Raw genomic sequence first — 25350 nt, forward strand, 5'->3', positions numbered from 1 at the left:
ATGATTATAATTTTCCATATTATTGTTGTTATTGTTGTTTTTATTATTTTTATTATGTTTTTTTATTATTTTTATTTCATCATTATTTGTATTATTTTTTGTCTCATTAGTTTTTTATAATCATTATTTTTATTATTTGTATTATGTTTATTATTATTATTATTATTATTATTATTATTATTATTATTATTATTATTATTATCCCGAGGAAACCCACATGTTGCTAGCTTCGCCTACCCACCTTGCAACGAATTCAAAGCAGCAGCACCACTAGCTCATAGCTAAAGGAACAACCGTGGTTGGCCATTACTAGAGCCCGAAGCGACCTGAATGTCATTTTCAGATGAGAGCAAGAGTACAACAATCCAACAAAATATGTTTCGGAGCAACTAATGTAGTTACCTCTAGAGGGCGCTCACACACATCAGCTGGCGCACTTTGTCAAGCCCAACACAGCAATGAGGTTAAATTTTAATGACTGATCACACCCTGAGTTGATTTTCAGTCAGCAGAATGATATTTGGCACTCCGGCCCACCATAAATTGACCCATGAAAAATATCAAGTCATGCCTGAAAAGACGCAAGCCATTTTCCTTCAACATTGCCATTTGCTTAAAAAAAGCATATGAAGTTGTTTCGACAAAATCAAGGAATGGAAATGGCAGATATTTGCTGTCTAATGTATGGAGGAAAGCAAGTAAAGCACTTCCTGCAAAATCTACTTTAATAGCGACAGCAAGTACAAAATATAAATGTACAGTACTTTGTTTCTTCCCATTTAACTCATTCACTGCCGGACGTGCAAAAATGTGTCCACTACAATGCCAGGGTTTTTGTCATGTTCACTCAAATTCCAGGAGTTTCAGGACTACATCAACATTCAGTGCAATCTAAGAAACCTTCAACTCTCTTCTTTCATAGAAAAAGAGTTAATTGAAGTGAATGAATTAATGCAATTTTTATTACATTTGGTGCAAGGGATAGAATGTGGGGATCAAGGGAGCAGATGCTTGCATTTTACTCCCCCCTGGGACCTTATGGGGAAGGATTAATACATATTCAAGTTCACATTGCAGTAGATCAAATGATTTTGACACGTGACTACCATTTGACAAAAATATGGAGGCACCCAAAAAACCTTTAAAGGACAACCGACGTCACTTTTTTGTTTTTTAACTGACACCAGAAAAACGTTTTATAGCATCTAAAATACCCAAAACATGCAGTATGGTATTTTTAGTCAAATGCAAAACACCAATAAAAATGACTTAAAGTGTCCAAAATCTGCAAAAAATTGAGCTGCGAATTGGGCATTTTCAGAAAGTCCCGCCCCCAGTTCGTGACGTCACGCCAAGACATCTTGTATCGCTAGCGAATCAAAACAATGGCTTCAGATTTGGAGAATATGCTTTCTTGTTCCACATTCAGTGATGAATATGATTCAAATAGTTCTGATGAGGAAAGCATACATGTTTGCAATCGATTAAAGAATTATGTGTGCCATTTTGACAACATTGGGGGAAAATCTCTCACCCAAAAAAAAGAGGCACAAAATGGCGACCTCCAGTGGCCACCTCCGCTTCCACAGGCTGATAAATTTCTTATATGGTGCTTGGACGCCCTCTTCTGGCCTTCTGGCGGCTTTTGGGTGCAACACGAGGTCCACAGACCAAACAAGTACAGCAAAATACATTGACGTGATGGAAGGACCGCTACAATGCGTCTTTTTTACGGTAAAGGGCGGTCCTTTAGTGACATCACGTACGGACTCGTCACCAACTCAAAAACAAGACTTCCTGAATATTCAGCACAAGTCTTAAAACGTAAAATATAGCTAGATGCGGTGGAATCTTTGTAAAATACGCTTATTAGAAGCCATTTTACAAATGATGGACATAACTTGTCCGGAGACGTCGGTTGTCCTTTAAAAGAGTAAACATATAAAACGTGGAAACATTCAAACATATTAAAGCACACAATGTAAAATATGTGTTTGTGTATGTGTGCGCGAGAAAGACCGGGTGGCTGAATAAAAGGCGGCTATCTCCGTTTTTATTCACACAGATGATGCATTAAATGTCATTTAAATGGGCAGATGAGCAAACCACAAAGGGGGTGGCGTGCATGTGTTTGTGTCTGGGGGGGCGTGGGTGGGGGCTGGTAAGCTTGGGTCATTAAGCTTGCGGATCTGGAGAGGTGAGCATATGGGACTGAAATAGATTGTTGAACAGAACAAAGAGACAGGCAGGAGGTCTGAGGTTTCACGATATGGCACACTCTGTTGTCAGGGGGTTGATATTATTTACCCGTGGCCCATCTTTTACACCCATCAAGCACATTGGATATGGATAAGCTCTCAAATATAACCAAATAAAATAATACAATGGGTTTATAGGCGAGAAAGCAGATCAACTTTTTTTTTCCATTTGTCACTGTAAATACAGTAGTTCACCATTTGTGCCCAATTTATATTATAAATTTTGACTAATTAATTATATTTTCTGGGTTTTCACGGTGTATTAAAGGACAACCGACACCTCCGGACAACTTCCGTCCATAATTTGTAAAATCACTTCAAATGACTTCTACTGATGTATTTTACAAAGATTCCACCGCATATAGCTATATTTTATGTTTTAAGACTCGCGCTGAATATTTAGGAAGTCTTGTTTTTGAGTTGGTGACGATGCTTAAAGGGGCGTCCCATTCGGAACGCCTCTGACCGAGAAAGCGACACACGATGCATTTTGGGTCCTTTTTTTCGTCTGAAAACACAGTGTAGATCGCGAAACTAGAAGGAAAACTACATAAATAACGCAATGGTGGATCGTTGTGTGTCGTAGCCAATTGCGGTAACACGCATAAAGAAGGGGTAAGTTTACACAAATTCCCAGCGGACAAATCAGCCCATTTCCAACGAAGCCTGTGTTCCATCTTGTGCATTTTCTGGGCACCACATTGGAGTCCAGACGGCTCGAATTGATACGGAAGGACTTCTTTAATCGATTGCAAACATCTATGCTTTCCTCTTCAGAACTATTTGAATCATATTCATAACTGGATGAGTAACAGGAAAGCATCTTCTCCAAATCTGAAGCCATTGTTTTGATTCTCGAGCAAGGCAACGTGTGTAGTGACGTCACAAACAAGGGGGCGGGACCTTCCCAAACTCTGCATCTCTGAGGTCATTTTGAAGTAGTTTTGGGACCCTTTAAGTCATTTTTATTGGTGTTTTTGCATTTTACTAAAAATATCAGCCTGCGTGTTTTGGGTATTTTAGATGCTATAAAATGTTTCTCTGATGTCAGTTAGGAACAAAAAAAATGGTTGTCCTTTAAGCAAGTGTTAATTTAGGATTATGTACCTCCATGTATATTATTAAAAAAACGTAATAAAAAGAAAAACATCGCTTCAGTCTCTTGTTCAATGTGACAGTTTAACAGTAAGCTTCAGTTGGACGCGGTGAATAAACATCTTGAAACACTTGTGCTCTGCTTCTTATTTGGCGGGGGTCCTCCTCCTTTTATTTTCTCTAAGTGATGTTGTATGGTGTGTGTGTGTGTGTCCATGATTTCTTCACAGAGAGAATGTGAGAAGAAAGTGCCTTTGAAAAAAATTATGTTTTGAAAGCGCGTGATAAACAATACTGTATGTAAAATTATACACAAACACAGATTTTTTTAATATAGTCTCTGTATAGAAGATTTTCACATATTACATAAGGGTCTGCAATTTATCCAGTGGAGATAAACAAGCTTTACTAAAGTGGAAATCATCTAATTATGTAGCCACCTCATTTCTTAACTCATTCACTGCCATTCACAAATTTATTCGGTAATTGAAAATATGACGTGGAGCGCCATTTCCAAATGTGTTTGTGTTTTGGATTTTCTTGGCATGGGGGTACCAATAAAGCACTGGTCAGACCTCTGGCAAGGTTTTTTGTTCCTTCCACGAAGGGGCGGTATTTGTTTTTTGCACATATGCTCCCACTTCTACCTCATATTACTCCAGATCCATATAACTTCGGAATTAACTCTTTTATTTTCTGATGAAAGAAGAAAGCCCAAGTTTTGTTACGCTGCATTGAATGTTTACGTAGTCTTAAAACTCAATATTTGCATGAAAATGACTAAAACCCTGGCACTGGAGTAGACCCATTTTTACATAGTCTGGCAGTGAATGAGTTAATAAACTGCACTTATGAATGTGTTCATTCCAGAGCATAAATAATCTATGTCTGTATATACTTCTGTATTTTATGTCTTGAAAGTTGCTCCACTATTTATCTTCAAATATCGATTCCTTATACCAGGGATTGGGAACCTATGGCTCTTGAGCCATATACTGTATGGATCTTTTGATAATTGCATGTGGCTCGCAGATAAAACAATACAGTAAAGTCTCGTTATATCGATATTCAAGGGAGTCCGAAAAAATATCGATATAACCGGGACTATCGATATATCCGACCCTGTTTGCATGTAATTTTCTCCGTGCGTGCATAGAAATAGTATCGATATAACCGGGAATATCGATATAACGAGACTTTACTGTATTTTCGCTTTTTGGCTGCTCATTTCCTGTTTAGGCTGCAGTGGGCATTTTTGATTGGATGATACTGACCTATGTTGACATTGCTGTCGAAATGGTTAAATGCCCCCTTTTGAAAAAGCCCACTTCGTCATTCGTTGGTTAATGACCAACGAATAAAATGACAAAAAGAAAACCAGATGCCAAATATTGTACACTTCAGGTTGAATGGACCAAAGGATTTGCCTTTTTGGAGAGAACAGGCGCTGCCGTGATTCTAATTTGCAATGAAACAATATCATCGGTGAAACAGTCAAATGTCAGTGGCACTTTACACGCCTCATATACAGTGATACCTTGGCTTGCGTGTGTGTAAGGTGAAAAGTGTGTTTCCCAAAAATTAGTTTCCCAGTGGAAACCATTAAAATGAGAATAATCCGTTCGCAGGTCCCCATAAAACATAATTTTATACTTATAAAACTACACAAAATATACCTTATTTTATGTATAATAAATGTGGTATGGTATTATAATTAAATAAATAAACTGTAGTGTATAATAAAGCCATTTCATTTACCTTTGTGATGGTCGTTAATGGCTTGATGGAATGGAGTGTCCGGTTTCATCAGCATTAAACACTTGATGAGGAACGTAACCTTCTTTCACCATCTTGAGGAATGATCCCTTGTCGGTGCTTTCTCTGTGATAATTGTATCTAGTTCCTCATCAATTGTGTTCTGTTTAGCTGGTTGATAGCTTTTTGCATCAAGTGTACAGATGGCTTGTGCGGGTTGTTTGTGGAGCCTGATTGACGGGATATTTTAACCTTCCAGTCTACACTCTGCCTTTGAACTATCAAAGTTGAAACTCTCACTGTCGTCTGCCTGTCTCTTTAATGTTTAACCCACCCCCCTCACTGCTGCGTTCTTGACCAATCACATGGCTTTAACCAAAGACTGGGGGAGGGGCGAATAGAGGACAAAAACAGTCGGCTGCCATTTTGCCGTTAGAAGAACGGGCTCGTTCGCGAACGACACATCACTCATTGAGGCAGCTCCGTGTATGAAAAAAGTTTGTATGCCAAGGTAAAATTTTCAGAAATGTAACGTTCGTAAACCGAAAAGTTCGTAAGCCAAGGGGTTCGTAAACCGAGGTATCACTGTATATATATCCATTTCTAAATATTTTGCTTTTATGGCTGTCTTGCTGTATCGCTTTTTATATTATTTGTTAGCATCATGCTAACAGGCATCTTGGGATAGATTGCAATAATTCATTATAAAGTAAATCAAGGCAATTATTGGTTTGGGAGATGAAGGCACTGTCTGGAGTGGACAGACTCTTTTCTCTCTATTCAAAGAGTGTAACCTCAGTTCACAACAAAAATATCCAGATGAGCGGTAAACTGTCCACTCACCCCCTCGCTCTCCATCATCTTTTTTCCCCCTCGTGTGTGGGACTCCCAAACACTTTTCCGTCATGGCATCCGCTTCCCCCACTCTTCTCTCTGATTTCTCATCCTCCCCAACCTAACCTCTCATCTCCCTCACTCCTCATCCTCTCTTCCCTCCTCCACCTTTCTCCTCCGCCCCTCATATATAAGAGCATTTGCTGCCCCGTGCCCCCCTCACACACACGCAGTGTGTTTGCTGGCGTAGGGGATAGTCCGAGGAGACCAGGGGATTATTGTTATACTGTCTTCACCTGCCCCACAAGGAGCTGTTTCTCTCTCTGGGGATTCTAATCAAGGTAGGGTGGTGTTTAAGAATTTAATAAATATTGCTTTTCACAATGTATACAAAGTGCTTTATATAAAAAAATATGTCTTGATTTTTATTAATATAATGCTTGAATGCTAAAATACTGTGCATTTCTGAAATGTATTCCAGGCACCGTTCTGCAACTAAATTTGATTTACATGTGAATCTTGTGCAATATGGCGTTCATTGTTTTTTTTCCTACACCATATACAGTATCTGTCTTTTTCGACAAACAACCATCTGCGCTCACACTCAAACCTAGGGACAATTTGGAGTGTTCAATCAGCCTGCCATACATGTTATTTGGAATGTGGGAGGAAACTGGAGTACCCAAAGAAAACCCACATAGGCATGGAAACTTGACACAAGACCTTTGCGCTGCGTGCCAAATGAGTTGACCACCGTGCCGCCCAGAAATGTATTAATAATTAAGAAATTATTTCTATTTGAATTTAGATTAAGATGTTGCTACTTTATTTATTTAAATTTAATGTAAGATTTTAAATTTAGTATTCTGTTTTTTAGGGTTGCACGTATTTGTCCAAGTTATATATATTATTTTATTTTATAAATCTTACTTTTTGATTAATTGTTGTTTCACACAAGTAATATTTGTAATTTCATTTCAATGTTTTTTCTTAGGTTAGTATTATTCTTTTTCTTTTTCAGTTTGATGTATAATTTTTTAGTTGTAGTATAGTAGTATTCTGTTTATATTAGGGTTGTTCGTGTTTGTGCAAGAAATTATAATTTATTTATTATTAGTCTCAGTAATTTTATTTCGGTATGTATTTAATTTATTTTACTGTGGTTTTTATTACATTTGTTACGATAATTTGTATTTTATAAATCTTACTTTTATATTAATTGTTGTTTAACATAAGAAATAAAAAACATTGAAATTAAATTATAAAATATTACTTAAGTTAGTATTATTGTTTTTCTATTTAAGTTTAATGTATTTTTTTTTAATTTAGTATTATGTTTTTTTTGGGTTGCTCGTGTTTGCGCAAGAAATCATAATTCATTTTTTGTCTCAGTATTTTTTAATTCTGTCTGTATTTAATTTGTTTTACTATATTTTTTTATTTCATCATTATTGTTACTTTAATTCTTATTTTATTTTAGAAATCATTCTTTTAGATTGCTGGTTGTTTAACATAAGGAATATTCGTAATTTAATTTCAATGTTTCTTATTTCTTAGGTTAGTAAGGATTCTTATTTTTTTTTGCTTTTTTGTGTGGATGTAACATCTCTTTAAATGATTTTGTTTAGCTTTTTGAACAGTTTTTTTAAAACATTTTTTTTACATTTGAATTTGAATGTATTTATTTATTGTAATATCAAACTCTGCTTTTCTCTAGCACCTCCTTCCAACATAACAACAACCAGCACAAGGAAACCATGAGCAGGAACTACAACGTCACTCTCGCTGGCCCGGCCCCTTGGGGCTTTAGGCTACAGGGCGGAAAAGACTTCAACCTGCCTCTCACCATCTCCAGGGTAAGAAGCCCCCCAAAATACAAACACTGTTTTTTTTTGTGGGGGCAGGGTGTTATGTGTTTTTAATGAAGGAAATATACTATATAGCATAATTAAGCAGATATGAAGAAATTCATTGTACTGAAAACTAACCATGTAATAAAATATATGCTCTATAAAGATATGTACATGTACAACTGGAGGGAATGCTAGATATGTTACTACAAAAATGTTCATATGTATTGTTGTTCGTAACTCGAATGTTTGTAAGTAGTGGAGCGTCTGTATTTATATATTATCTGTGTCTGAAACTACGTCTGCCCGGACGCCCGGGGCGTGAAACTTTTACGTCGGGTGTACAACTTACAAAAAGTCTCCGCCCGGGCGGCCGACAACTTCTTCAAGGAAAAAATACAAAAGAACAAAATATTTTTTCAAATCAAACGTTTGCTTTATTTAATAAAGCAAACGTTTGAACGGAGATTTCGAAATCGGAATAAATTGTTCCGATTTTGAAATCTTCGTTTGTTTTGGAAATTTCGGACTTCGTTTGTCAATTTGCATACTCGGCACGGCAGCCAATCAGAAGCCTGCTTCCTGCTTCCGGACTTTCCAGAGCGTTATAGGAGATGCCAGTGTGACATCATTTGTTATGATCACGTGATCGGCCGCTAACTTCCGAAAGGCAGAAAGCCAAGTAAACCCAACAGTTGTCAGCGAGTGCGATCATTGGAACATAAAAACAGACATTGACACGCAGGCTTACAGGTCCCGCCTCTTAAAGATGCACGCATGCAAACAAACACCAGTGTTTGAAATAACGTCTTCCCGCAGGCCCGGGGTGTACAACTTTTACGTCGGGCGTACGACTTTCAAAACATCTCGGCGCGGGTGGCCGACAACTTCAAGAAAATTAAAAAAAAACATATTTTTTTTTCAAATCAAACGTTTGTTTTATTCAATAAAGCAAAAGTTACAGGCAAACCACTACAAGCCACATGGACTCCTCTTTCTAAGCGCCTTTCAAAACTTTCAAGTACACTTTTCAATCACGGTATAATCCGAAGCACGAAATAGGCGTCTGATTGGTTGCCGCAGCCAATCAGAAGCCTGTTTCATGCTTCGGACTATACCGTGACTGTAAAGTATACTTGAGAGTTTTGAAAGGCGCTTAGAAAGAGGCGTCCAGGTGGATTTTAGCAGACAACGCAACACAAACATTGCGTTGTGCACCATGACGACAAACAACAACTGGAGCAAAATCCTCAGCAAGGGATATTTACCATAAATTAAACAAGGGAGAATTTGTGGTAGGTACTTCCTGAATTTAAAAATATCCTATATACTTCGCAACAATGTTTTTTTTTTTTTGCGATTAGTTGTCTTATTGTGTTTCAAGTTGTGAAAAATGGGGCAGGCAACTTTTCAGAGTTGTCTGCCCTGCTGTCCGCTAACTTTTTGTCATGAGTTTCAGACACTGCAAACACCACCATTATTTTCTGTCCCATTTGTGGCCACTTTAATATGTTCACAATGTGTTTCAAAAGTGCGATGTCATAATTATAAGTATGTTTGACAAGTAGAGGGCTAAGACTATAAATAAATTAGAAATCTGTGGGATTTGAATGTGACTCGCAATGAACTGTGAGTGCACTGTATTTGAGGCTATTTTTTTTTCCCCCAAAGTGGATTCTATTCGAAACAGCACTCAATGTGATACGGTACACATGCAGTTCTGATCCAAATTTACAAACGCTCCAACAAATGACTAAATTTGGCTGCACACAGACGAATGGCAACGTGAGCCCGATGATGAATGACTGGCCCACTCTAATTCCAGTGCCCCTTGGGGCCTCTTTGGGTCCCCGTGTTGAGTTATTATTACTTTGGATGTGATACTTTTCCCACTAACCGAAGCCATGTGATCTGTTTTTCATCTTTCAAACCGCAGTAGTGTCTTTGTATTTCTATTTGTTTGTATGTGCGTGTGTGTGTCTATGATAATGGTGCTATGTGGTTTTCGTTCCCAAAGTAGTTGCGATGAAGTGAATCAAAACTGGGAATGTGGAGTTAAAAAGTGGCCACCGTGTACTGTTATATTGGAAGGGAGCAGCATAGGCAAACCTTGTTCCACCCATAAATGCGGTGAAAAGCCTGTTTATTGTGGCGGATACATTCCAGACGCATCCACACGAACTAAAAAACCATGACACAGATGGACCATTTAAAAGTGCTGTTTTATAGTTTAACCCCTCCCACACACTTGAAGTGAAATGAAGTTGAACAAAAAAAAAACATTGCAAACGTGTAACCCCCGCAGAGAATTGCATAATAATAATAATAATAATACATTTCATTTATAAGCACCTTTCAAAACTGTCAAGGTCACTTTACAGTCACAGGATAAGTTTTTCGGTGGCTGAGCAGCGGCAGCCAGACACTCAACATGGAAGTAACTAAACTAGATAGAAAGCTAGCCAGGTAGCTAATAGATAGCTATCTAACTAGCGAGATATCTAGATATATTGACTCCCTCCCTATTTTCAAGTCCCACCTCAAAACTCATCTGTTTAAAATTGCTTTCAACATCTAGTTCAATCTGCTATTTTATTATTTATCATTTTACTTATGGTTTTATTGTTATGTGCTTTGTTTTATTGTTTTTATTGTAAAGTGTCCTTGGGTGTTTTGAAAGGCGCTTGAAATTAAATGTATTATTATTATTATTATTATTATTATTATTATTATTATAGCTAATAGCTCAATAGATAGCTAGCTAGCCAGCTCGATAGCAAATACTGTAGATAGCAAATAGATAGCGAGCCAGGTAGCTAGCTAGATAGCCAGCTAAATGCAGTACAAAGTGTATTCCATCTATCTGGGCAGCAATGACATTTTACGATTATTGATGCGCTCTTACAATCTGGTTTGCCTTATATTTTGAAAACATTTATATATCCATTTATTATATTTGGAAAACTTTTTTCATTCATTGAAAGTGATTTTGCGCCTTATATATAGAGTGCCCTGTATATGGAAAAAGTTTGAACATACACCGTTTGTCGGGGGTGTGCCTTATAGTCCGGTGTGACTTATATATGGAAAAGTTTGAAAATACACCATTCATTGGGATGCGTCTTAAACTCCGGTGCGCCTTATTCACCGGAAAATACGGTAATTTATTTTTCTGAAAGTTCTGAATGTGTTTCTAAATCATGAACCTTGCTGTCCAGTATAACATTTCACTCAGCAATGCTCTTGAGATTTTTGTCTTCTCTGCTGGCCTACACACAATCACAAGTGTTGAACTAAATTCACAATTTAACCTAGTGTGCATGCATGAACCTTTAAGAGGTGGGTTTTTGGGGGGGGAGATGTTGGCCAGTTTGTGTGCGGGAGTCTGGAAAGGAACTGTAGCAAACACCATCTTCTCTCTTTTTTTCTCTCTCCCAATCTCAGCATTTAATAGAATGCTGATAAGTGCATCGGAACCTTGTTCTGTTTTACCACGTGTGAGGCTATTACTTTATTAAGTAAAAAAGCCAACTGTAAAAAAACAGAGGCAATGCTGTCAAACAGTAAATGTGTTTTAGACACAGGATTTTCTGATTTTTCTCATTTTTTTTCTTATTTATAAGATTATTTTACATGTTTTCTCTCTAAAATTGTGCATCGACTCCAACCAGAACCATAGAGTACTGCTAAAGTCATAATTGCCTGATTACTTTGAACATGGACCTCTTAATGAGAAAAAAAGCTCAAGAAAGAACGTTCCTATTATAAAATTTTTTTTCAAGTCGTAAATGCTAAACGGCAGTTTGCTAAAACGTGAATATAACAACCCGGTGTTCACGGGACTGAATGGTTGGATTGTCAAGGTTAAAATATATGAACAAATGGCGTACTTGTTCATAGCACATGTGAACATCTGTGTCACACTGTGACAAACTGTACCTCTAAAATTGAGGTTATGATTGTCAGATTGGCTTTTTAGTGTAAAATATTTTCTAATAGAGCGGATTATCTATCTAGCTATCTCGCTAGCTAGCTATCTATTTGTTTATTCAGCTATTTCTTTATGTATTTACTTAAAGGACTACCGACGTTTTTTTGTTTCTTAACTGACATCAGAAAAACGTTTTATAGCATCTAAAATACCCAAAACACGCAGTATGATATTTTTATTCAAATGCAAAACACCAATAAAAATGACTTAAAGTGTCTAAAAAGTACTTCTATTTGAAACCGGAAGTGGTCAGTTTCAGAAGGTCCCGCCCCCATGTTCGTGGCGTCACGGCAAGACGTCTCGCCTTGCTGGTGAATCAAAACAATGGCTTCAGATTTGGAGAAAATGCTTTCTTGTTACTCATCCAGTTATGAATATTATTCAAATAGTTCTGAAGAGGAAAGCACACGTTTGCAATCGATTAAAGAATTTATTCCGTCTCATTTTGAGGCATCAGGGGTGGGAAATGTCGCACCCAAAAAAGGCAGAAAATGGCGACAAAACCGTGTAAGAAATTAATCAGCCTGTTTCCGCAGGCCGATTAATTCCTTACATGGAGCTTTGTCGCCCTGTTCTGCCTCCTTTTGGTCCTACACGACGTTTTCAGACAAAAGTACAGCAAAATGCATTGACGTGATGGAAGGACTGCTACAATGTGTCCTTTTTTCGGTCAGGGCCGTTTCTTCATTGACGTCACGTACGGACTCGTCACCAACTCAAAAACAAGACTTCCGGAATATTCAGTGTGAGTCTTAAAACGTAAAATATAGCTATATGTGGTGGAATATTTGTAAAATACGCTCAGTAGAAGTCATTTGAAGCCATTTTACAAATTATGGACACAACTTGTCCGGAGACGTCGGTTGTCCTTTAAGTGTTTATTTATTTATTCAGCTATTTGTTTATGTATTCATGTTTTTATTTATCTACCCATTTATTTATTTAATAACTTCTTTATTTATGTATTTATTCATTTATTTCTTAATTTATGTATTTATTAATCAGGCCATATATATATATATATATATCTAACGAAATGTTTAACCTTGACAGATACTAATCCTGTTTTTGTTTCAAATGTGTGGTGTCATGAGTTAAAGTGGAGCAACTTCCTCCCAGTGAACGCGCGAGTGATTTAATATGTGCATGTGTTGGAAAAATATGACTATAAATGGTCGGGTGCCGCAGAGCATTAACACTAATCCCATTCTCTCTCTTTTTTTTAATCAGTGCTTGAGTGTCTTTGCAAATTTCCCCATTGCGGGACTATTAATTATTGTCTTGAACTCATTCACTGCCCTTCACAAATTTGTTCGGAAATTTAAAAATATAATACAGAGGGCAATTCCTGAATTTGTTCCCGTTTTGTTTTTTTTTTTATGGTTGGGTGCCGATAAAGCGCTGGCCATGGCCTGAGGCTTTGTTTTAACTTTTCCACAAGGGGGCATTAGACCTTTGTTCCCGCGTCAGCTGTTGTTAAAGTGCTATATAAACCAATATGTATGTATGGCATTATATTTTGGACAGCCACCCTCATTTCAAGCTCATATAACTCCAGACCCATATAATTGAGGAATTAACTCTTTTTTACTCATGAAAGAAGAGAGTAAGGTTTTTAACACTGCATTGAATGCTTATGTAGTCCTAAAACTCAACGTTTTGTGAGTCCTGGAAGTCAAGTGACAATGACAAAAAAACTGGCACAGGAGTGGACACATTTTTGCACATTGTCTGGCAGTGAATGAGTTAATCCACTCTGTTGTGTTAATTCTGTGTGCCAAATAATATTACAGAAGGGTGAAGAAAAACAAACATTTCTTCAATCCTTTTATTGTGGATGCCGTGGGATCAAATGTTTTTTGTTTATTTTTTTTGCGAGGGGAGAAGTTTGCATCACTAAGGTGTGGGTGGTCCTTTTTTCATCCAGTCAAAAGAAACAAATGACATCACTGCCACTTTAGAAATAACAGAGCCACCTTTACACAGTACGTAAATGCTAATAAAAGACGCTAACGCAAACGTATCAGCAGTATACGACACTTTTTTTAGGAGAGGGGGGGTCTTTGGTGTGGTAGACAAGCAATACAGGGTGTAACATCCTGTCCGCATTACCGTCCGCCCTCAGTCTGCTGATAAGAAAGCGGTCTGGTTTTTATTAGAAAGTGCTTACATAACCTACTAGTTTGTATCTTTGTGTTAGAACGCGGAAGAAACATGGAATGCATTGTCGTTCTTGCATATGGGAGCCATGTGGATTACAGTATTTGTATGTTCGCGTCAGGACATGAGTTGTGGTCTCAAGCCGCTTCTTGAAAGTACTGTTAGTTTTCAATGCGGCTCAATAAAAAAAGTTGTAAGGAAAATATCGAAGGCAACATCAAATGGTCGTCAAGTACGCATCCGAACCAAGACTTACATGGTGTTTGTCCGAAAGACTATAAACCGGCTTGTTTCTGCATACAGCCTCATAAATCCAACATTACCTTTTGAACAATTCCCTTTAAAGGGTGCATTGGCATTCATGCCTTTAACTGGTTAGAAGCTCACTGGCTGTGATGCTGACGATTGAAAAATATGATGCCAAAAAAGTTTTCTTACACTCCTGCCGGGTGAAAAGTCTACACCTCTTTAGGATTGGTTATATTCTACCTCACATTGTTGCACTTCAACTGCTTTTGTATTTGAATCTCGGTCTTTTTCTCATCTATCAAACTTTGTGACTTTCATTTTACTTGTGTTTCGCAATTTTTAACTCATTCACTGGTAGACAATGTGTAAAAATGTATCCACTCCAGTACCAGGGTTTTTGTGATTTTCACTCAAATTCCAGGACCCACAGAATATTGAGTTTTAGGACTACATCAATATTCAATTCAGTGTAAAAAAAACCTTAGACTCTCTTCTTTCATCAGAAAAAAGAGTTAATTCCTAAGTTATATAGTTCTGGAGTTATCTGCGCTTAAAATGGGGGTGGCTGTACAAAATCTAATACATACATACTATTAATTTATATAACACTTTAACGAAGCGCAAACATGGACAAAAGGCAAATGCTGCCTCATCATGCATGGGAAAACATTGCCAGAGGTCTGACCAGCGCTTTATGGGCACCCTCACAAGAAAAAACAAAACCTGAACAAATTCGGGAATGGCGCTGCACGTCACACCTTTCAATTTCCAAATAAATTCAGGAATGGCAGTGAATGAGTTAAATTGCATCATAGCACCCCAAAAAATTAACCATGATATGTACTGGTGTGATATTGCAGGGATGCTAACAAAGAGCTATGATATGGTCAATAATAATAATTTCAAGACAAATGCATTTGTCCCTTGTCCTGGTTTCGTTTATGCAGCTGAACGACAACGGTAAAGCAGCCAAAGCAGGCGTCGCTATCGGAGACAAAGTTGTGTCCATCAATGGTATCGCCACTGAGGGGATGAACCACCTGGAGGCTCAGAATAAGGTCAAGAACTGCACAGGCAATCTCAGTCTCACCCTACAGAAGTAAGTGTATAAGATTAAACGCTGTTACATTTTTAATGGGGGGGGGGGGTCCATGTGCCTTTTACAATGATTTCCCGTGTTAATGGAAATTATAGACATTTATCACAATGGAAAATGTATAAAACCACAGATCAAGTTTAATACATTCTCACATGACTGTAAGTCTCACACATTAATGACTTATTAATCTGCTGAGTATGATTATGTTTGGGGAACAGAGCATACAACACCCACAGGCATGTATTCTTTCTGCTCTGTGGGAACAATAAACATTCAAAGATCAAACCGTATGTAACTGGCGCCAATATTGAGTCATTGGTTGCCATGCATTGGTTGTCATGACTACAAAAATAAAATTTATTTGGGCTTGTTGTTTTTGCAAAGTTATTTAATGTTTCTATCTGATGTTTGATCAAAGCTCATAGAACGGTATTATCGATGAAACAATTTCTTCAGCCGTCATCTGTACGTCTTTGAAGCTGTCGGACGTTTCGCTCCTCATCCGAAGAGCTTCGTCAGCGAACTAAAATTGTGCTGGTAACCCTGGCCCGATATTTAGCCCTGATGGACAGAGGTGGCAGTGCCAGACCTCTGCTCTGATAGGTCCCTGCTCTAAGGTTGAGGGAGCAGTAGACTGCTCCATGAAGCTAATCTGATTACTTCTTTTGTCCTGTCTGATTACCTCTAATGTCTATGCTTGGCTCTTATTGCCCCATTAGCACTGGTATCACCTTATTAGCATAAGAAGGTGGTAACGACCTAAGAAGTGTGTTGTAAGCACGGTCTAAATTAAACCTTAAACCACCATGGCGATTTAGTGAAGGGTTTTGCTGTTTTATAAAAATAGCTTATTTTACTTCTTTGTTTAGTTTCTACAATGTATTGCTCTTTACAATCTTCATTTTTATAATGTATAGAATAAACTACATTACTTTGTTTTTCATTTGGCAGCCTATCTTTTGGATGCCCTAATTTCTGTCGTTTTGAAATAGGTAGGAATTTTGTGCCAAATGACCCATTGTAGTTTTTTTCAGAAATCCCAGCCATGTAATAATAATAATAATAATAATAACAATAATACATTTCATTTATAAGCGCCTTTCAAAACTTTCAAGGACACTTTACAGTCACAAGATATTTTTTCTGCGGGTGAGCAGCAGCAGCAACACACGCCAGCGTTCACTCAATATGTAAGGTACTGCTACTCTTCTCCTTCTAGTATCTTTAGGATTTTTGGCTTATTTCCCTATTTGGTTCTTTTAACATTTGTTAAAAGACCACTCAGGGTAACCACCGTTTCTGACATGTTTTGACTCCTTTTCCTTACCTTCAACGCTTGTTAGTGTTCTTACGTTTTTGGCATTTAAATAATTCTGCCATTGATCAAACAGATTGATGTTTTTAGAACCACATGGTGGTCCTTGTATCATTTTTATTAACGCTGTGATCAACCCGTGTGATTGGGCGGCAGGTGGCTCCGACTTATGAGCCACCAGACTTTTCTGTTAGTGTTGCTAGGCACTCGCTGGCACCGCCAGACGAGACATTCTGTGTATTCAAACACGGTTATGCCCTGGTCAACATCTGGACTGTAGAATTCTACATGCGTCACGGAAAAGGTTCCGTTGGGTCTGTGACTTTCTGTTAGTTTGACATGTTTTGTAATGTTTCACCATTGTTTGTCCGTTTGTGATTGGGAAAACAGAGGGATTTAATAGAGTGTGTTTGATATGTGCTGCTGAAATGAATACACTTTAATTTTGTCTTTTGTTTGTCCTCAAAAAAGGTTTTGTATGTTTGGCTTATCCACATAACTTCCAAATGTGGGTTGTGCTTCAAATTGTGTGTCTTTAATCACTCATCATTGAGTCACGACACCAAGAGCAACTTACCATTCAGTATTAGTCGCTCATGTCTACCATTTTCATCCATTGCTTTAGCTACCTAAAGCTAGCATGGTACCATTTGACCTCACACAAGGAGAAGGAAAGGGAAGGAAGAAGTAGAAGAACTAAATATAGGACCTGCTGTAAAGGCAGCCACTCTCGCGGCGCCATCTTGAAGTCAAAACAACAACAAAAAAACTAAATAACAAATAATGTGACACGACACCAAAGACACAGACAGTCATTCAATTTTAAGCACTTTGCACCATCTTTGTTGTATGAAGCAGTTCTAGATCACAGGTGTCAAAGTCAAGGCCCGTGGGCCAAATCCGGCCCGCCACATCATTTTTTTCGGCCCGCGAAAGTGAATCAAACTTGTTAAATTCCATGATGATTGCTAAAATCTGAGCCAAAATGTCATATTTTTGGATGTCAACCGCAATAAAAGTCATTATTCTTGACTTCAGATTTGAAAACGACTTATTCATTAATTTGCTGTGTGCTCTATATGTAATATTTGAAGGGATTTAAACATTTTAATGGGTTCCCTAAATTCATAACCGTCCTCGAGAGGAAACCATAACTACAATGTGGCCCGTGGCAAAAAATGACTTTGATACCCCTGTTCTAGATGAAAGAGGAGAGGATGAAAGCATCATTTTCACCAGTGGATCAGGGACGTCATGGTGAAATGTGCACGTCTGCTACAACCTAAACGTTGAAAGCAAACACGAAGCTGAAGCATCCATTGATGAAAAGAAATTGTCTCACAACTCTTGTTCTACGTAAATCCGCTTTAATTCCAACTCGCGACAGTTCCACATATGCATCGACGCCCCTTTTCATCTCAGCCCAGGCTTCTCAAGCCATTTTATCAATTTCCAAGCTAGCAAATGGACGAGGCATTTTTTAGGCCACCATTAGACTAATTGTTTTTCAAGCAACTCATCATGCTAGGTTGTTAAACTAAAGAAATGAGGTTGTAGCAAAAAGACCAGAAACAAATTGAGATCCCAAAATGCACAAATAAAAAAAAACACCTTTATGCTCTTACAGATGGTAGGCAGCAGGGGTTAGAACATAATGCTAAGTTCGACACAGAAATAATAATAAAACTAGTTGACCTAATAATTTTTCCATTGCCACCATCATTGTCATTCGAAATTGAATTTGATGAGATACTTATAGTACAGTGAAAGCAGCTGTTGCTGTCTTGTTACACCGATACACATATGGCATGCACATGTCAGGAGTTAATATGCAATTGTTATTTTATAACCACTGTTCAGCAACTTCCCCCATCTTAATGAACGCCAAAGTTTGGTTTTGGAGTCAAAATTAGGAAAAAAGGTCTTTTAAAAGACCAACATGATGATACCCACTTATCAATGGCAATACCCCGCACCCCCTCGTGCCCCGCCCCCCTTCTGCTTTTGTTGGTTATCTTGTGTTTACAGTGCCACTTTAACCATCAGTCACCCTAGAAATGTTTCCATGAACCTCATAATTAAACACATGTATGTATGCCTATGTGGAAAGTGCCGCGACTTGGAATTGAAGTGGATTTACATGGGACAGGAGATGTGAGGGAATCTGTTTTTGTCAATGGATGCTTGTAGCAGACGTGCACATTCCACCATGACGTCTCTGGAAAAGGAGGCTTTCATCCTCTCATCTTTCATCTAGAACAGCTTCAGCTTTGTTTGTCTTGTACTCAAACATCATTGAGTACATGTGGAAAGTCTTTATGTTCCTGTTGTGTTTATTATTTTGCTTTGTGTTGACTATTATGTGAAGCACTTTGTTACATCTGAAGCTGTTGTGCTATCTAAATTAGTATGTAATGTATTGTATTGTAATTCTAATAGTACTGATACATTTGCTGTAATGAAAAACATTTTAAATTGTGAACAAAAGGCATCATAAGATTTCCTTTAAAACTGGTGAAAATATTTTAGGGGTAGAGGTGAGGGGTTGAAAATGTGATCAATTATTGGGAGTTTCAATACGAACAGATATTTATTGAAAAAAAATCCCCACCGTCAACTTGGAATATAACAAAACAAACCTTTTTATTATCCAACATTATTTCCGGTTATTTATTTATTTATTTAAAACTAAACGCTCCATTCACCACAGGAAGTTATTTTAATGGGCTTGGATGCATGTGCAGATTTTATGTTATTTGGTGCTAAGGCTGTAAAAAAAAAAATACAAAAAAATAACCTGAAGCAATTTAGGCTCAAAGGAGACATGTGAAAGACAGTATGCAGGAAGAGAATACCTGGTTTCAGTAAAACGAAATTCACGCAAAGAACAAAGTTTTGCAAGTAGCTTTTATGTTGAAGGTTTGTTTTGTTGTTTTTTTTAGATCATCCCTGTTGAATGGAGCTCCAACCACATAATTACAGTGTCGGTTTATATGGGACAACGCATCAATGGTGGACTTGTCACATGCGCGTCTGAAGCAATATGCGACTATAGCCTGCTCATGTGGAAAGCCACAATGACAGGCCATAATAAATCATAGATCGACACAATCTGATTTTTCAGACGTGCGGTAATGGCGGATTTACACGTGGGAGATTTGGTGTTGCCTTCCTGCGGTAGCCTTGGTTCAAAGACCTTGCACACGACTCAGCAGCGATGCTAAGCTCATGTCTCGGCACTCATCTCCAAAATACTTTGTGGTTGATATGAAAAAATGCCTGAGTTTCTGAAGTAGTTTCTCTCCTTGCATCCATCCACCATTTTCTGATCCGCTTTATCCTCACAAGGGAGCCTATCCCAGCCGTCTTCAAGCAGTAGGCTGGGGACACCTTGAACTGGTTGTCAGCCAATCGCAGGGCACACAGAGACAAGCAACAATTCATGCTCACACTAACACCTAGGGACAATTTAGATTGTTCAATCGTCCTGCCATGCGTGTTCATGGAGTGTGGGAGGAAAGGGGAGTACCCAGAGAAAACCCAGACAGGCCACACACTCCACACTGGAAGGCCAGAACTGGGATCGAACCCGGTATCTCCTCACTGTGAGGTTGACACGCTAACTTCTCAAACTAATTTGATTTTTTTCAACTCCCGATGATAATGATGTATGGTAATAATTTTCAGATTGCATTTACGATGCAATGGAAGCAAGTTATTCTATGAACATTGCCTTGAATGTTTTTCATTTGTTGTTGACTGCAAGAATGAGTCATGATGAATGAATTTCCCCCCCGCTAGCTTAAAAACCACCCGGTTAAAATATCTCAATAAATAAAATTTAAAAAAGACAAAGAAAAAGAAGAGAGAGAAAAACATTTATGCTATCAAAACACCTTTTAAACAAAACAAAAAAATCACAATTACTTTATAATCACAATTAGTTTATAATGAAGACTGATTTACCTTATCTTTACGCTCCAATTAACTAAATATAAGATATAGTTCACTCATTCACTGTCATTCACGGATTTATTCGGGCATTAAAAATATGACACAGAAAGCCATTCCCATATTTGTTCGGGTTTTGTTTTTTCATGCTTGGGTGCCGATTAAAGCACTGGCCATGGCCTCCGGCAATGTTTTTTCTTTTCCACAACAACGCAGCATTTCCCTTTTTTCCATGTTACCGATTTGTTCCAGCTTCAGCTGTTATTAACGCCCTATATAAACCAATATATTTGTATTGCATTGTATTTTGGACTGCCACCCTCATTTCAAGCTCGTATAACTCCAGACCCATATCATTTAGGAACTAACTCTTTTTTTCTGATGAAAGAAGTGAGCCTAACGTTTCTTATGCTGCATTGAATGTTTATGTAGTCCTAAAACTCAATATTCTCTGGGTCCTGGAATTCAATTGACAATGACAAATACCCTGGCACTAGAGTAGACACAAGTTTGCACGTCTCGCAGTGAATGAGTTAAAGAGAGGGGAGTAAACCGGCAGGTAAAGTAGAACTACCTAAATAAACTACAGTAACAAAATATGTGTACTTCGTTACTTATCGCCACTACACTGTAAAGTACAAAGGTATCATTACAATAGAGACTGAATGTGAATGTGCACTGTCAACAACATTATGGGCGCAACCTGTCCCCTCCCCCCCAAATGAATACATACACACACGTATATACGTACACGAATGTGTGTGTGTGCGTGTGCATGTGTGTGTGACAGCTGCTCGAGTTATTTTTGAGTCAACCCCCAGTGATGGGGTTCTATTTGGGAAGTTGAAGTCGGGTTGGGGTGTATGCTTTCATTTTGTTGACATTGTGTTCTCGGAATAGAGATAGCAACATCCCTGGGTTGTATTTGAAGTCGGTACTTGAAGCCAATCGCTTTGCCATGTGCGGCGGTCATGTGTGTCGTGCACGTGCGCTGGACACTTGGCCACAGTCCTCTTGGATTGGCTTGTATAGTCAAGCACCTCATAGCTCAAAGCAGAGTTGGATGTTATGGAAACCTACACAGCAGTGGCGAGCCGTGGATTTCATCACTCGGCCTTCAGTAGTGCTACATCTGAATCAATCCACAGCTGCGTGTGTGGGGGGATTTACTACACGTCCACTAGAGGGTGCCAATATAAAGGAAATAACTGACTTGAAGAAACTTAAAGGACAACCGACGCCCTCCGGATAAGTTGTGTCCATAATTTGTAAAATCACTTCAAATGACTTCTGCTGAGTTTATTTTACAAAGATTCCACGGCATATAGCTATATTTTACGTTTTAAGATTTGCGCTGAATATTCCGGAAGTCTTGTTTTCGAGTTTGTGACGATGCCTGACGTGACGTCACTAAAGGAACGCCCCTGACCGAGAAAGCGACACACAATGCAATTTGGGTACTTTGTTTAGTCTGAAAACTTCGTGTTGATCCATGCACATGGCAAAATTAGAAGGAAAACACATAAATAACGCAATGGTGAATTGTTGTGTGTTGCACCAAGAGCACTATTTGATAGTAGTTGACACAAATTCCCAGCAGACAAATCAGCCCATTTCCAACAGAGCTTGTGAATTTTCTGGGACGCTACATTGGACTCCTGACGGCTCAAATTGACACGGAATATATTTTTTAATCGATTGCAAACATTTATGCTTTCCTCTTCAAAACTATTTAAATCATATTCATAACTGGATTAGTAACAAGAAAGCATCTTCTCCGAATCTGAAGCCATTGTGTTGATTCTAGAGCAAGGCAAGACGTCCTGGCGTGACATCACAAACCAGGGGGAGGGACCTTCTGAAATTTGGCATTTTGAAGTAGTTTTGGGACACTTTAACTCATTTTTATTGGTGTTTTGCATTTGACTAAAAATATCAGCCTGCGTGTTTTGATTCTATAACACGTTTTTCTGATGTCAGTAAGGAAACAAAAAAATGGTGTCGGTTGTCCTTTAAGAAATGCTGTCCTTACACTCGCCATGTTTTTCCTATAAACGTGTGGATACATGATAACCCCATAAAATTGAAACATTATTTGCTATTCTTGCTAGCTTCAGAGCTGTCCAACCTTTGTGAATGTTGTCCATCTACTCTTGAAAAGTCTATCTTGAAAATCGCCTTAACAGTATATCTGCAACCAAATCCATTTCTTTTCCTCCTTCAGCCTTTGTGGGTTGACGAAACCGTGATTAAATCAACACAACAATATATTTGCTGATGCAGCTCGCTAGAGATACAGTGTGATAGCTCTTGCCAGTATTCCCTTATCATCTAGCCACTAGAATCTAGTGACTAGATTCTAGCGGCTATGATAGTGACTAGCCAATCATGTGACAATCATAGTTTGCGAAAACTCTGACGTTGCTAGCACCTTCAAGCAGGCCTTGGGTCGCCAACGCGAACTCTGATTGTTTAAAACAATAGTTGAATCGACATTTATTTTTACGCTCCAGGGCCCACAGATTCAGGTAGATTTCTGACCCTGGTGACTAAGGATGGCTGAAATAGGATTAAATGCGTCAATACAAAAACAGGGAAAGGAAGGTGAAAGACAATTTGGAATTATTTAAAAACAATTCATTTACAAAATATAATTAACATTTATCTGTGATTCAGATATTTTTAGGCCAGCAGAGAAGGCTTTGCAGGCCTTGACGATCTGCCACTGGCTACAGCAAAGTTATACGATGTATTGGGAGCATACACAGTCAGTTGATGTCATTTGGTTCCCGATCTTTTATGATTGCTCCCTCTATCAAAAGCCACTCTCTAATTTATAGCAATAATACATTTCATTTGTAAGCACTTTTCAAAACTCTCAAGGTCACTTTTCAGTTACTCCTCAACCCTTTCATACACCTTATAACTTGATAACATGATAAGCTATCCACCGTAGTAACTGCCATGCCCGAAAGGGTTTATTTATAATACCTCTATCCCATTACAGTTACACGTCGAAACCGTCAATACTAGACAAAAACACAGTTTAACAACACAGAATCACAAAACTCATTTGGAGCAGTTCGTAATTAATCAGAACATGGCAAAAACTGCGGATTTAGGACAGATGGCAGATACCACTTTAGATTTGTCACGGTTCGCGAGGTGGTGATGGCGGGTGCGGATCCCAAAAAGCAGGCAGGAGGGAGCAGGAGGTTGTTTGACAAATTGTATTAAAATAAAGTCAGCAGGAACAAAATGTAAAACATCAAAATGATCTGAATGGAAAAAATACAAAGTAGCAAAAGAAGACCAAAAGTAAAAGTCCGCCAAGGTTAAACAAACACGTACACAATGCATGCAGCAAACAAGCAGCAAACAAACAATGAATCGGCACCGGATGGTCGTGCCGGGTGTTCTTTTAAATGTCAATGATTAAACGACCAACACCTGCGAGGCTGCAGGCAGGGCTGACGTCGCTACCCGCTGGTCGCCAATCTGATCGGGACGACCAGCACCTGTGAGGTGTAGGCGGGGGCGACAGCGCCCCCCGTTGGTCGTCAACCAGATCATGACAGTACCCCCCCTTCAAGGGGCTGCTTCCAGAAGTCCCAACAGTCTCCCAAAAGGTCCACTCGCCAGGGAACGGTCGGTGGAGAGGGCAACCGCTGCCTCTCCAGCATACGACGGGCGGCGGCCTGATGGGAACGGGACTCGGCCTGGGGTGGACGAAGACGCGGCACGGATCGTCGTGGGCGTGAGTGCGATCCCTCTCGCACGTTCACGCGACGGCGCATGGCTCTGCGTGGACGTCGACTGCCAGGCGCAGAATGGCACCCCGTACGGCCGTATGGGACCAGGTCTCGGCCGGACGCCGACGTGGGCGTGAACTGCCCGGCTCCGGGGGAACGAGACGGGTCCAGAGCCGCTCCGGGATCCAGCGGTGAGTGGGGTCTCGGACTGACGTTGACGCGGACGTTGCACGGCTCGTCGTGGATGAGACTCAATTCATCATGCACGACGACAGCGTGGCTGGACGTGGGCGTGCAATGCCAGTCACCCAGTGTCACCCTGGACGGCCACCTGGAAGGAGGTCTCAGCCGGACGTTTACGTGGACGTTGCGGCTCGTCGAGTGACGCAATTCAAACGCGACGAGGCTTGCGCTAACGTGGACGTAGCATTGTCAGGCACGGGGTGGAAATGAGACGGGTCCGATGTACCTGCGGGATCCGATAGTGGGCCGATTCATTCTGTCACGGTTCGCGAGGTGGTGATGGCGGGTGCGGATCCCAAAAAGCAGGCAGGAGGGAGCAGGAGGTTGTTTGACAAATTGTATTAAAATAAAGTCAGCAGGAACAAAATGTAAAACATCAAAATGATCTGAATGGAAAAAAATACAAAGTAGCAAAAGAAGACCAAAAGTAAAAGTCCGCCAAGGTTAAACAAACACGTACACAATGCATGCAGCAAACAAGCAGCAAACAAACAATGAATCGGCACCGGATGGTCGTGCCGGGTGTTCTTTTAAATGTCAATGATTAAACGACCAACACCTGCGAGGCTGCCGGCAGGGCCGACGTCGCTACCCGCTGTTCGCCAATCTGATCGGGACGACCAGCACCTGTGAGGTGTAGGCGGGGGCGACAGCGCCCCCCGTTGGTCGTCAACCAGATCATGACAAGATTGGTCACTCGTCAACATATAACATACTGTACCACCATTCACACCGCAGGACAATTTCAGTGCCTTCAGTGAATTGAACATGCGTGTTTTTACTATGTGGGGGGATAAT

General features: G+C 39.3%; 1 protein-coding gene across 4 annotated transcripts in view; it reads left to right on the forward strand.

The window, feature by feature from the left end:
- Positions 1 to 6151: 6151 nt before the first annotated feature.
- Positions 6152 to 25350, forward strand: part of LOC148899076 (PDZ and LIM domain protein 5-like) — a 51809-nt gene continuing 32610 nt past the window's right edge. For all 4 annotated transcript variants that reach the window (XM_088994098.1, XM_088994099.1, XM_088994101.1 and 1 more), the window contains exons 1-3: positions 6152 to 6283; positions 7660 to 7798; positions 15140 to 15291. In XM_088994098.1, coding sequence (XP_088850224.1) covers positions 7700 to 7798; positions 15140 to 15291 — 251 coding nt within the window. In that variant the 5' untranslated portion in view covers positions 6152 to 6283; positions 7660 to 7699. The remainder of the gene's footprint in view (positions 6284 to 7659; positions 7799 to 15139; positions 15292 to 25350) is intronic.

This window comes from Hippocampus bargibanti, linkage group LG04 (genome assembly GCF_051943395.1).
Source record: "Hippocampus bargibanti isolate YZ-2025 linkage group LG04, ASM5194339v1, whole genome shotgun sequence".
Taxonomy (NCBI): domain Eukaryota; kingdom Metazoa; phylum Chordata; class Actinopteri; order Syngnathiformes; family Syngnathidae; genus Hippocampus; species Hippocampus bargibanti.